The sequence below is a fragment of the Doryrhamphus excisus genome, linkage group LG20 (assembly GCF_037039965.1).
Source record: "Doryrhamphus excisus strain RoL-2023G ecotype Guam linkage group LG20, RoL_Dexc_Guam_v1.1, whole genome shotgun sequence".
Classification (NCBI taxonomy): Eukaryota; Metazoa; Chordata; class Actinopteri; order Syngnathiformes; family Syngnathidae; genus Doryrhamphus; species Doryrhamphus excisus.
In genome coordinates, this window is record NC_136376.1 from 10236758 (window position 1) to 10250973 (window position 14216).

General features: G+C 42.8%; 1 protein-coding gene across 5 annotated transcripts in view; it reads right to left on the reverse strand.

Moving 5' to 3' along the window:
• lyst (lysosomal trafficking regulator) overlaps positions 1-14216 on the reverse strand; it is a 60018-nt gene that overhangs the window by 18477 nt on the left and 27325 nt on the right. For 4 of the 5 annotated variants that reach the window (XM_058058306.2, XM_058058300.2, XM_058058304.2 and 1 more), the window contains exons 9-27: positions 13981-14189; positions 13835-13901; positions 13561-13670; positions 11950-12319; positions 11712-11868; positions 11437-11610; positions 11198-11358; positions 10244-10434; positions 6864-7109; positions 6520-6693; positions 6040-6189; positions 4554-4691; positions 4283-4481; positions 4077-4205; positions 2270-2894; positions 1243-1423; positions 982-1151; positions 673-903; positions 391-557 (exon numbers count right to left, since the gene is read on the reverse strand). In XM_058058306.2, the coding sequence (XP_057914289.2) occupies positions 391-557; positions 673-903; positions 982-1151; positions 1243-1423; positions 2270-2894; positions 4077-4205; positions 4283-4481; positions 4554-4691; positions 6040-6189; positions 6520-6693; positions 6864-7109; positions 10244-10434; positions 11198-11358; positions 11437-11610; positions 11712-11868; positions 11950-12319; positions 13561-13670; positions 13835-13901; positions 13981-14189 (3849 nt within the window). Of the gene's footprint in view, positions 1-390; positions 558-672; positions 904-981; positions 1152-1242; positions 1424-2269; positions 2895-4076; positions 4206-4282; positions 4482-4553; positions 4692-6039; positions 6190-6519; positions 6694-6863; positions 7110-10243; positions 10435-11197; positions 11359-11436; positions 11611-11711; positions 12320-13560; positions 13671-13834; positions 13902-13980; positions 14190-14216 lie in introns of all 5 variants that reach the window. The other variant, XM_078787193.1, reaches the window with a different exon arrangement.

The window sequence follows — 14216 nt, forward strand, 5'->3', positions numbered from 1 at the left end:
ATTTGCTGTTTTATTATTATTTTACTTATTTATTACTGATTGATTGATATATTGTCTTTATTCTTAATTTGTTTATTTTTTATCTTATTTTGTGTATAGAAAAATAAAAATTAAGATATTTGAGAACAGTGGAATGTTTTATCAGATATTTTGGTGTGGAAAACTGGAACCAAAGTACTGAAAAAGTGTAGGGTATAGCAGAAGCAAAAGCATTGAAGATAGTTTTTTTTTTAATTGATTTTTTTTCCAGTTTTTAATAAATGCGTTTTGGGTTTTTCTTAAAAACCTAGCTCCGGTGGCCCCCAGGTAAATTGAGTTTGAGACCCCTGTCTCACAATGAACACTGATGAATTGTGTATGTGCACTGACTGTCAGGAATCCAGTCCTCACCTTGTGTGCGCCGCATCTTGCTGGTTTGCATGAAACCGAGCAAAGTAATGAGGTCTTCAATGATGCGAAAGTACTGGGACCCTGAAGAGCTGCAGGAGTGGATAGTTACAGCTACCAACAGCTGCTGGATGTCACACACGAGGAGCTTGTAATCATTCAGAGGAATGCTGCATAAAAAATATGAAGCACATGAATAGGATTCAAACACTTGCGCAGACAAACGTCATCAACACATGCGGTGCTTTGTTGTTGTTTAAGGGAGAATCGTTACAGCTGCCATACCCAGTCTCCATGCCATTGAGGGTGGAGAGGGTGTTGAAGAGCACGTAGAGCAGTCCGTGATCTAGCAGGATATCTGCCAGTTTGGGGCAGGCGTTGAGAAGCTGCAGCAGCATGCAGAGGATGTTGTGCACCAACGAGTTCTCACACAGGGAGTTCTCGATAAGACCCAAAACTGGGATGATACAGCGCTTTGTGAAAGGTGAGATGGTTTCCATTTCCTCCAGGTCCAGACTATTGAATCACAGTGTAAAATGTATTACTACAAATACTCATTAGGCTCTTACGCATAAACAATGGAGATAAACACACTCTTCTTCCATGCCCACTGGGCGTCCAAACAGCATTTCAAGGAAGCACTCGATTAGCCCTTGGCTTCCCTGGTGGCTGTACAGCTGGTTGGCTAGGAGGGAGAAACCATGATTTTTCAGGAATTTCTCCTTCTGCTCCTTGTTGGCTCTACTGAAGTATGCATCCAGCAGCTAGGAAGTAAGGGAGAGAGTGAAGAGTGGTTACCTTCCACACTTACAAACATTTGTCTTCCCGTACGTGGAAGTACGTATAAGGGCTGACCTTCATGACACCTTGCTGGATGAGAGGTGACGAGTGGTTGACCAGGACAACTAAGGCCTCGGGCTGGATGAGTTTGTCCATCACTTCTTCAAGCATGAGGTCCGGCAGCAACAGAAGAACGCCCCTCAGAAGGTCATAGAGGCCACAGCAGATGAGCACCAGGCAGTCCTCCGTAGTGGACCTGAGATACACAAGACCACTCATGAAATCCTACTGGAAATCAAAAAATCCTACTTAATAATTGTAATATCGAATAGTTATTGCAATTAAGAATAATAAAAAATATATTTTGGTAATGTGGTGATTTACATTTCTAGAGGGTTAATACTATAGAATTGAAACTTGAGCGGCGGCACGGCGGTCTAGTGGTTAGCACGCAAACCTCACAGCTAAGAGACCAGGGTTCAATTCCACCCTCGGCCATCTCTGTGTGGGTTTTCTTCGGGTACTCCGGTTTCCAAAAAAACATGCTAGGTTAATTGGCGACTCCAAATTGTTCATAGGTATGAATGTGAGTGTGAATGGTTGTTTGTCTATATGTGCCCTGTGATTGGCTGGCGACTAGTCCAGGGTGTACCCCGCCTCTCGCCCAAAGACAGCTGGGATAGGCTCCAGCACCCCCGCAACCCTCGTGAGGAAAAAGCGGTAGAAAATGAATGAATGAATGAAACTTGAGCATAACGTCCTCTCGGATATAACCTCTGAAAACCTCACACAGCCATTTTTGTCCATTGGCATCACAAGTGTGTACACCTGTACACATATGCCAACAAGTGCACATCAGTTTCCAATCAATGAACCGCAACTCCCCAATGTCAGCAGTACTCATGACCCCAGATCATGATGCTAACATCACCATACTTATAATTATTTTGATACTAATTTCCACGGCTATTTAGACAGCAATGGCTGTGTGTTGTCTCATTTTCAGTGGATAGTAATACTGCTACACAAGCTGTCTACCCAAAGTATAGTTGAAAATATATACTATGGTAAAAAGTATTGCTGAAATGGAATGACTACATACCGGTCGTTGGAATCGGTTTTGCTGTGTGTCCTCTCATAGCCAGGAGAATAGGTGTAACTTTCCCAGTCTTCTGGTCCTGAGCTTCGATCAGCTGCACTTGGCCAGCGACTGATGGCCAAAGAGCCATTTGGAGCTGGGAAAGCCAATCCCAGACTGTCCAGGTTGCTGTGGCTCCTCTGGAAGGACTGTATACCTTTAAGGCTGTCAGGGCGTCGAGGAGCCTCATCACTAGCAGAGTCAAACCTGTCCTCAGACTCTGCAACGCCTACACTGCCTTCTGCCAGGCTGTCCACCTCAGCTGCCTCGTCCCGCTCCTCCTCCACGCTGATGGATGGGGTGCGCTGACCTCCTTCTTTGCCTATTTCCCTGGAGTCACAGATAGTCTTTGCTGATTCACAACTGCTAAGGAGTTGCTCGTCACCGCCTCCTTTTTTCAGTGTTTCTGTGCTGCCCAGAGCCTGCTGGGTAGCGAGCGACACCCGCTCAACTTCATTGGCTTCATTTGAGCCACTACGCATGAGGCGGGGTGTCAGCAAAGGGGAACCATAGGGGGACGGTGCCAAACTGGGAGGCCGTAAAGACTGATCTTCACCTCCGTGTTCAGGGGATGGAACATGGAGATGGCCTGGAGGAACAAGCAGCAAGATGATCAGATTGCTTTGCGGCTTGTGTAGAGTCATTGAATGTAAACGTATTAAGAAACAAAGACACAAACACTATATGGGGAAAACACCACCACATTTTCTCACTGTAGATAGATAGAGAGAGAAAGAGGGATATATAGAGGGATATGGGGAGAGAGAGACAGAGAGAGAGACAGAGAGAAACAGAGAGAGAGACAAAGAGAGAGACAAAGAGAGAGACAAAGAGAGAGACAAAGAGAGAGACAAAGAGAGAGACAAAGAGAGAGACAAAGAGAGAGACAGAGAGACAAAGAGAGAAACAAAGAGAGAGACAGAGAGAGACAGACAGAGAGAGACAGAGAGAGACAGACAGAGACAGACAGAGAGAGACAGAGAGAGACAGAGCGAGAGAGAGACAGAGCGAGAGAGAGACAGAGACAGAGACAGAGACAGAGACAGAGACAGAGAGAGAGAGAGAGAGAGAGACAGAGAGAGAGAGAGAGAGAGAGAGACAGAGACAAAGAGAGAAACAGAGACAGACACAGAGAGAGAGACAGACAGACAGAGAGAGACAGACAGACAGACAGAGAGAGACAGACAGACAGACGAGAGAGACAGAGCGAGAGAGAGACAGAGCGAGAGAGAGACAGAGCGACAGAGAGACAGAGCGACAGAGACAGAGCGACAGAGACAGAGCGACAGGGACAGAGCGACAGGGACAGAGCGACAGGGACAGAGCGACAGGGACAGAGCGACAGGGACAGAGCGACAGGGACAGAGCGACAGGGACAGAGCGACAGGGACAGAGCGACAGGGACAGAGCGACAGGGACAGAGAGACAGAGCGAGAGACAGACAGAGCGAGAGAGTGACAAAGAGACAGAGAGAGACAGAGATTATAAATAATAATAATTTAAAGTTCTGCGTGTGGGCATGTGCCAGGTATCCTTCATGATCATGTCTTTTTTCTTAAACATTTAATAAAAATGTCAGAATCTCTGAGGGCCCAGAAAGGCACATTACATTTGTTGTCTTTGACAGTGAGTCAACCTCATGTTTGATTTGGCTTAGTTGTTAATAAGCTGGATGCCGATCCCGATGCAACATTCCCATTTATCCGGGCAAGGGGCCGTAGTGAATCACTTTACAGATTAATAAGCGCCACTGTACAAACACTGTACAAACCTTCTTGGGGAGCTTCTGTGAACACTGTTGGGGAAAGAGACAACACTGAGCTGCTTGCAGACTTCCCTCCGCTGTTGGAGTGTCGCAGGTACATAATGGATTGCACCTTGTCATGGTAGAGCTTCCCATCTGAGACATGGAGACGTCAAAAGACCTCTTTAGTATAAAGCCCATACAGATGTTGCATTCAACTGTTGACTCCTCACCTATATGCAGTGAGAAGTAGAAGCTGGATGGCGTGTGGCAGACGTAAGTGTTAGTCGGTGGGTGAACCGCCAGCAGGAAGTTATAGATAAGTTTGAGCAAATCCAGATCTGGAGGCGAACCCAATACTTCCTGGATTATTTTGACAAATGACAAACAGACTTCCTGTGGGATGGCGGTCAGATGCTCGTCCCGATGCTCCTTAAGACAAATATCTTCTTGTTAGTCATTGTCAGGTAGGGTTAATGATTTTGAGATGTTGAGAAGACACACCTGTAACACCTGACAGGTGAGCAGGAAGCGGTGCACGACTTCAGCCTTGAGGAGCTGACGGATGTTAAAGACCTGGTAAGGGTGGTGCACCCTGATGAGAATCTCTAGGGCTGCCAGCAATGTCTCCCACACACCACACTATCCAAAAAGGATGATAAGTGATTATGGAATAGAAATAAAAAGGCACAAAACACCATATAATAACAAATGTGCACATTCTGGGATGTCATTTTCAGTGTTTCCGAAGGGCATTTGCTACATTTAGTGATCTAAAGTCGTTTTGATGCCAGTGTCAATGTAGATTGAGTCATCTAGTGTAGGTCACGCCTGAAAGAAGACAGTCTCAACATCTGGATTGGATTCGGGATCCAAAACATACGGCTGCATGTTAAAAGCAGACATTTTAAAAAGATAAATCATCAACTCCTATAATGTTTATCATCTCCTATACCGTTTATCAAGTTGGGTTTGGCAGCTAGCGGCACAACACCGGAAGTATTCCTAAGCACTTGGGAGTTGGCGTGGTAAATTAAAACAGAGCGTTTTCACAGGAAGCACAAAATACAAAGAAATACAGCTGGAATAGGTGCAGATTCTGGAAGATCTAGAAAGCTTTCTGTGCCGTTATCGTGTATAGCTACGTCCACAACTCAAAGCATAACAAAGAAATATAGCTGGAATAGGTGCAGATTCTGAAAGATCTAGAAAGCTTTCTGTGCCGTTAACGTGTATAGCTACGTCCACAACTCAAAGCATAGCAAAGAAATACAGCTGGAATAGGTGCAGATCCTGGAAGATCTAGAAAGCTTTGTGTGCCGTTATCGTGTATAGCTGCGTCCACAACTCAAAGCATAACAAACAAATACAGCTGGAATAGGTGCAGATTCTGGAAGATCTAGAAAGCTTTCTGTGTCGTTATCGTGTATAGCTACATCCACAACTCAAAGCATAGCAAAGAAATACAGCTGGAATAGGTGCAGATTCTGGAAGATCTAGAAAGCTTTGTGTGCCGTTATCGTGTATAGCTACGTCCACAACTCAAAGCATAACAAACAAATACAGCTGGAATAGGTGCAGATTCTGGAAGATCTGGAAAGCTTTCTGTGCCGTTATCGTGTATAGCTACGTCCACAACTCAAAGCATAACAAAGAAATACAGCTGGAATAGGTGCAGATTCTGGAAGATCTAGAAAGCTTTGTGTGCCGTTATCGTGTATAGCTACGTCCACAACTCAAAGCATAACAAACAAATACAGCTGGAATAGGTGCAGATTCTGGAAGATCTAGAAAGCTTTCTGTGCCGTTATCGTGTATAGCTGCGTCCATAACTCAAAGCATAACAAAGAAATACAGCTGGAATAGGTGCAGATTCTGGAAGATCTAGAAAGCTTTCTGTGCCGTTATCGTGTATAGCTACGTCCACAACTCAATACAAAGCATAATAAGTCCCCTTTTAGGGTGAGCCACTTCTACTATTAGTATTTACCTCTGCTTTGGCCCAGATCTTCCAGTCCAACAGGACATCTGAGAGCAGCCTAATGTCCTGCACCACAGCAATGGATTCCGTGTCCAAACGGAATTGACCGTCATCCCCCAGGATTAGAATAGGCCCACTGCAACACCCAACCAACAGAGTCTAGACAGACACAAAATAATGTTACATCGCACAGTGTACTCAGATAAGACCTAATGCTTTTCATTTTAAAATAACGAGGGAAAACAAAGGCAGTGAATGAACATGGAAACGAATGACACCTCATCATGAAGGCTTAATGAATGCTTAATACAACTAATCAGGGTATTCAGTGGTAGTCAAAAGCAACAGATTGCAAATGCACACACATCAGCGTCTTGGGTAACACGATGTGCCAGAGACGCACAGATTCAAAAAAATAAAAATAAAAATGAATGTGACAGTTATACCAAAGATTGAGATAATTATAGACAACAGAGGTCTAGGACTCACTTTCAGCATATGATATCCAACAATACATTTGGACTTGATGAGAACCTGGTGTATCATAGAGTAGCCATGGTAAGAGCTCATTTCATGGATGCGATGCTGGTTGAATTTAGACAGAGACAAGAGGGTATGCAAGGACAAAGCCTGCGTCATCTCACAGTCACTCAGCTCCACTGTCTGCAAAAGAGAATGTCCAATGCATCGGTTTCACGAGGACAAACAAACATTTCTTCATCCTGGATATTAGTTATGAAGTAACCAAACTAACACATAGCACATTCAGGAAGTTTACACTTGGCTACAAGTGAATTTAAGTATTTAATATAGTATTTTAATTTTTCTCTTACCTGTGCAAAAAGGAAGACAAAATTCCCCGTCCCTCCAATCTTATGCAGGACGCTCTGCAGGCCGTGAGTTTCTGTGGGCAGCAGAGCCTTCAGAGCATTGGGCTCCAAGGAAACACTTTGCACCTCTTTGGAGCTGAAGGGTCGTTGGGTCACCACGGTCTTGGCTTGTCCCTTCAGTCTAATTACAGGCTCATAGATAGTATAGACCCTGGGACTGCTGGGAGCATACACAACCGCCAAGCTCTCCTGTGATAAAACAACAACAGCTTCAGGACACATTGGCTATTCCTTCAGCAGAGTCACAAGTTCTTTTACAAGCCGTCATTATTTGTATGTAATTTCAACTCTGGTCTCATTTACTTTACTTTTTCTAATCACCCGAGCTGTTATCCACAAATCTATAAGCAATTACCGTAAATTCCGGACTATAAGCCACTACTTTTTTCCCAAACTTTCAACCCTGCGGCTTATTCAGTGATGCAGCCAATTTATGTAATTTTTCTAACGGCCGCCAGGGGCTCTCGAGTAGAAAAGGTAAGATTAAGACCGGTGGAATATATGCGTCGAGGAAGACTGCAACTTCTTGTCTTCCTTTCTTCCTGCAGCTGTCAGGCTGTACAACCAGCACCGCTCCCAATAGACTTCTACACCGCTATGTACATCTGTGTACTACAGTAAAGTCTCGTTATATCGATATCGGTTATAACGAATTACTGCTTATTACGATACTATTTTCATTTCCCGGCAAATTTCTAGTCTTTTATGATATAATTAGTTCCGTTAGTACGATACCCGGTTATTATGATAATCCGGTTACTACGATGCCCTTTTCATCTCCCGCCAGCCAATTTGGTCTGCTTATATCGATACAAAAGCAGCTTAAATCAATCTTTGCTTAAGGATTTCAATACATGTGTGTGCTGTGCTCTGGTGGTGGAAGTGTGAAAAATAAAGTTGACTGGAAGCAGCCGTTCGCCGTGTTCTTTTTTGGTATTGAAATCCTTAAGCAAAGATTGATTTAAGCTGCTCGACATTGTTCTATACTATAGAACAATGTCGAAACAATAGAACAATGTCGAGTGCATTATTGCCCACTTTTAATGCAGTTCGGCGCAGGATCGGATATATCGACAGTCCGGTTATATCGATATTTTTTCAGACTCCCGACAATATCGATATAACGAGACTTTACTGTACTTGCTTTTAGTCAGTATAGTTACTCCAGACCCCATTCACTGTGCAATATCTGATCAACCTCCATGTGCAATATTAAGGGCTCTAAATGCAATATACTAAGTTCTATGTGAAGTATTTCCATAATGCCTCATATTAACTCTCTAACAAGATCTCAGTGTATAGACTGGTCATATATCTCATCTCGTTTCATATTATCTACATACTGTATTGTATATAACTCTGGAAAAACTTGATTTTGTTAATACTTGGGTTGTTTATATTGTTTATTTTTCTATATTGTGTATTTTGTACTGCTTAACTGACTCTGTACTCTTGCTGCTGTGCAATACAAATTTCCCCACTGAGGGGCGAATAAAGGCATATCTTAATCTTAATCATAAATGAAATTAGCGTGAACATACCCTCATCATGGAAAATGCAAAAAGAAAGGCATATGACGCAGCTTTCAAGCTAAAAGCAATCAAGCTGTCCGATAAAGAAGGAAACGGAGCTGCTGCACGTAAACTTGGCATAAACCAATCCATGGCTTCAGTTCAAAGGAGGAAGATGAAGACGGCTTACCGTGATTTTTACCAGTATGTTCTTTTACCAGACCTGTTTTACCAGACCTGTTATACCGTGTTGCTATTGTGTTGCTAGCGTGTTGTTACCATGTTGCTACCGTTTTACTGCCGCGTCACAGGAACCGTTTGGGAAGAAAGTTATATTATTATTATTGTTAAGTTATATTATTAAAACTCTGAAAACTCTCTCTGTGTACCGTCTTTCTTTGTAAATATGTTTACGTGTTTTAATGTGGGCACATGCGGCTTATATACAGGTGCGGCTTGTGTATGTACAAAATCGCTTTTCCTCTAAAAAAAAGAAGATAAAATCTGTTTTTCTTTGCTGGAAAATGTCATCATTCTTATTATGAAACACAGAAATCAACACCAATGTATCTGATATTCCTTATGAGTCTTGGCTGCATGGTGGTCGAGTGGTTAGCGCGCAGGCCAAATTGTCCATAGGTATGAATGTGGGTGGGAATGGTTGTGTATATGTGCCCTGTGATTGGCTGGCCACCAGTCCAGGGTGTAATATAGTATTATTTTGCCGCTTACTTACTTCAAATGTATAAATGTACTCTTTCATGGTTGAATATGATCTATTATTAGTAAAAATAATATGCACGTATACACATAATTTGCATATTTTTTGCCTAACTGAATGAGTTTTGTGTGTGGAAGCTCCTAAATGAACTGCAATACAAATATAAGTCACTCAGATGGCGCATTCAAGGACGTTGTGATATTCTACAGCAGGGGTCGGGAACCTTTTTGGCGAAGAGAGCCATGAAGGCCAGATATTTTAAAATGTGTATCTGTGAGAGCCATATACATTTTTTTAAACATTGAATGCAATAAAATGTGTGCATTTTTATGTAAGACCAACAGTTTTAGATATAATGGGCTCTAATTGTGTAGACCAGGCACACTACCGCACGCCAATGGGGTGTGGTCAGCACACTTTTGTGAGCAGCGCAGTGTCTAATAATAAATCAAATACTTGTTGCCATTGCAGTAGAAAATAGATGGACGAATTAAAATGCATAAAAAAAGTTGTTGATTTTTAATATTATTTAATTTAATATTATTTCTGTGATGTTTACTTTAAAATGTTAGCAAAAATACATTTTTATTGTGGTAAGAAATGCTTGAGAGCCAGATACAGTCATCAAAAGAGCCCTACCAGGCTCCCGAGCCATAGGTTCCCTACCTCTGTTCTACAGTAATGGTACTGAAATGTTCTCCACCAGACTTCTTTTTTTCTAGGTTTAATCCCTAACACGGGCGACTTTTGCAGCCTAGACTAAAACAAAACAAAAACCCTAAACCCCCGAAGCACAAATAAAAAGTCATGTGATCTTCCCCGCAGAAAGAAGAAGAAGAAAAAAAAATGTAGTGGGTGAGGCTTATAATCAGGTGCGCTCTATAGTCCGGAAATTACGGTACTGTTTTGAGTCTCCTAGAAATCTGTCAGGCTTAACTAGATTAGCTTTTTTTCATTGAGGAGTAATGACTTCCTGCAGCGTATCAGTAATGACAACTAATTAGAGGGGCACATCCTTTGCATGACATAAAAAGAAACAATAAATGACACATGTTGTATGTTATCGCTTAACAACGTAAGAAAAGACTTACAACCAAAGCCGTCGTGTCCACATCTTTGCTCTTCATCAGAAGCTCTCTCACACTCTCACACTTGAGCCCTTCCTGAGTGACAAACTTGGAGAATGACCCTGTGGGTTTGCCATAATTGCAGGGCATGATGGAGGTGAGGTCAGGCCCGCTGGTGTACAGGAAGAAGGCCTCATCAGAACCTACTCTGGCACCTGTAAGAGGCACGGAATATGATTGAATTCAAACAAAAATTTGAAATACATAAAAGAGTGGTAAATGCGATTAAAAAAAATAATGAAAAGCTCAGATAATACTATTGGTAGTAGTAAAACATTATCTGCATTAGAAGCAACAAGTTCGGCATTCAAAAAGCTGGCCACTACATCAGACGTGCTTTGATAAAGCACAACCCACTCAAGAGGGGATCATGCTGTTTATAAATATGCACGAGTATATACTTATAGGTTATCACATGGTTTGTCTGGACAGTATTCGTGCCAGTATCAGCCCGAGACCGAAGATGATCTTATTATCACATACTATTTAATCATGAGCTTATTATCACGTACTATTTAATCAAAAGACCATTTTGTTTACAGAAAATGTTCAGTTTATTACATGTATTATATCTAAACAGTGTAAACACAATAATTGCAAAAATATGTGCTGTTCTCTGATTGGTTGTTTCACAGGCACGATACCAGAGCAGCGCGCTCTGAGTGGACAGCTACGGGGGCTGATACTGGACATGGTTAAACTCTATATTTTATTAGTATCACTGCCCTGGGCTTTGACACAGTATCATTTCGGCCTTTTCTCGTATCATTCATGGGCGGTTTCTAGGGTACAGGGCCAATTAATACTGTAGTATGTGATAAGGGTATTTATACCATCAAAGAGCAGCACTGATGCCAAATAGGATGATGAATGGGTTGAAAAGGTTATTACGATAACTGGTATTAACAGAAGGCCTACCATTGAAGAGGAGCACCGTTCCCATGCTCCAGTGTACGTGCTGTTTCGATACCTCCTCAGAGGCTGATACACAATGACCCAGCATACAGAAAGTCTTGTTGCTATCAGAGGATAAACTCGACTTTCGTGGCAAAGTGTAGTCCAAGAAAACTTCACATTTCCTGAAACAGAGCGAAGCGCTTACAGTTAGCATTTTGGAAATCAGCAGATCTTCATAAGGCGTACATATTTCTACTCACATGATGCCGCACACCCAGACAACCACACGGCCATGGATGTTCTTTTTGCCCTCAGGCTGCTGAGTATATGTGAGACCGATGTGCTGCCATTGGCCGGGTCGGAGAAGTCCCTCACCGGAGTCTGCCTGAGCCAAAAGCCCTGCTTTGATCTCGTCGTTTGGGTCGATACAAACCCTGGGGCAACAGTACACTTATATGTCAAATCTGAAACTTTACAAAAGTACAACCCTGCTTCTCCCAGACCGAGTGAAACTACAGCGTACTCTAACGCTCACCTGAATGTTAGTGAGCCAGTGGAGAAGTCTGCCCACACTTGAAGCATTAGTGCTTTAGAGCCCATGGATAGAATATGAATGAGGCTTTCCTCCGCTACTTTTCGCCCAGCCTGAGGCGAGCCATGGTGAATATCAACTGCAGGTATGTTTCTCTTCTCTGGAAAAAAAAGAATAATAAAAAACATTTCAATGAACACACTGGGCATCAATATGTTTAAGTAAATGATGTGTTTCTCACCTTTTTCTGTGCTCCCTTCTTTTTCCTCCTGCTCTACCACCCTTAGCCACATGGAGGCGCTGAAGCCACTAGCCATGTGAGGCCAGCAGTTCTGCCCCACCAGGGGCAAGTGTAAAGGTGCCGTGTTCCAAGGAGAAGAGTGCAGGTGACTCGGTCTCAACTCGCTATCTCCCTCCCTGCGACCAGGAGACAGTTTGCCCTTCCAGAGCAGACCAACACCTTTCCCCCCAGCACTGCCATTTGGCCTCGAGCTAGGGGACACTCCTCCCGGTGTCAAGGCCCCGATGGTTATTGGAAAGTCCAGCTGGTAAAGCGGTTCTATGTTCACGTTGGCTTCAACAATTTGTAAGATGCCGTTCAGTAAAATCTCCTGGCAAGGAAAAAAGTTGTGAGAGAAATGGTCTCTTCCCTTCGTGGCCTTAGAGTAGCTAAAAATAATCACTATCCCAATTATATGTGCAAATTAAGAATGGCAACATGGTGATGTATCACAACTAAAAAAAAAAAAGAAAAAAAAGTGTAGCACAGGGGTGTTCAAAGTCCGGTCTGTGGCATATAAAAAAAGATTTTTAATAAAAATACTAATAAAAAAAAAACAACATAAATGTGAAAAATCCAGGACATAAGCCAAATTGTAAATAAAAAAGGCAGAAATGTTGATAATAATACATAATATATATATATAAATATTTTTTTTTCAGCTCTGGCCACCTGTATTATTTCATTTTACATTATTTGGCCCTCAGTGGAAAAGGTTTATAATAATAATTTTTTAAAAATCAATACAAAAATGTGGTGTTTTTCATGGAGACTGGCTATAAATGATTTCTCCAACCTGATAATTAGTACCAACACAAAAGAGGAAAGGGGACTTCTTTCTGACAATCTCATTTTCAAAGTGCGTTTGCCTCATCTGTCAGTCGCCAACTCTTTTTTCAATGCCATGCGATTTACCCACAATGCCTTTACGATCAACGTAATGGGCGCCCCTGGTTAAGACTGTATTTATATTTTACTTCATTCATTCATTCATTAATTTTCTACCGCTTTTTCCTCACAAGGGTCGCGGGGGTGCTGGAGCCTATCCCAGCTGTCTTCGAGCGAGAGGCGGGGTACACCCTGGACTGGTCGCCAGCCAATCACAGGGCACATATAGACAAACAACCATTCACACTCACATTCATACCTATGGACAATTTGGAGTCACCAATTAACCTAGCATGTTTTTGGAATGTGGGAGGAAACCGGAGTACCCGGAGAAAACCCACGCGTGCACGGGGAGAACATGCAAACTCCACACAGAGATGACCGAGGGTGGAATTGAACCGTGGTCTCCTAGCAGTGAGGTCTGCGCGCTAACCACTCGACCGCCGTGCCACCTTATTTTAGTTCAATTAGCCATTTTTTATGTTTTAAAATGCTTAATTTGGGCAAATAGGTACATTGTGGTTAAATGTACTAATGTGAAAAACTACGAAAGAGCAAGCTGGAAAACCTTGTTATGTAGCCAGGGACAACTGCATCGTGTAAACTGTCAATAATCCCAGATGTCATGAGCGCAAGCTGTGAAATGAAATATGACAAGTATCACACATACGGTTTACTACTTACAGTAGGTGGAGTCTTATCCAGGAAGAGACGAATCAAGAGGGCCAGTTCTTCTGCTGTGATTCGCTGGCTCACCATGGCAACCAGCAGTTCCACTATAACGGTCTGGCAGTCTGAATGTAAACCAAAAGGAAAAAGATGGATGATTCTATTCACTATATTAACACTATATTATTATACTGCACCCTTCAATACATTCACGATGCAAAATTTACATTTTTACAATTACAGATGACATGTGATGTGAAGCCTGAGACAAATAAATCCTGTGACCAACCTTTAAGGGAAGAGTCTGCTTGGCTAAGGATGTTATGAAAGCCAGACAGGATGGTTTTGACCCCTCCCTGTAAGGATCAAAGCATGGTATTTGAGAACGCAAAGGCACAGTGTTGAGAAAGTTTAAGAATAAAAGGTTTCTCTGACCTGGTCATAAAGCAGAGCGGCATTGCGGTGGTTGGCGCGGACAGCACCGAGAAGGCTGTGAAACACATGGCTCAATACCTCCAAGTCTGGGGACCCGGTGGCCAGAAGCTGCAGCTCAACTGTGCAGATCTCTGGGAAAACCAGCACACCACGCCCAGGCCCGTCTGCTACCGTCGCAAACTCCCCTTGCACAGACTCCACCTTCAATCCTGAAGGAAGAGCCGAAGTGACGCAAC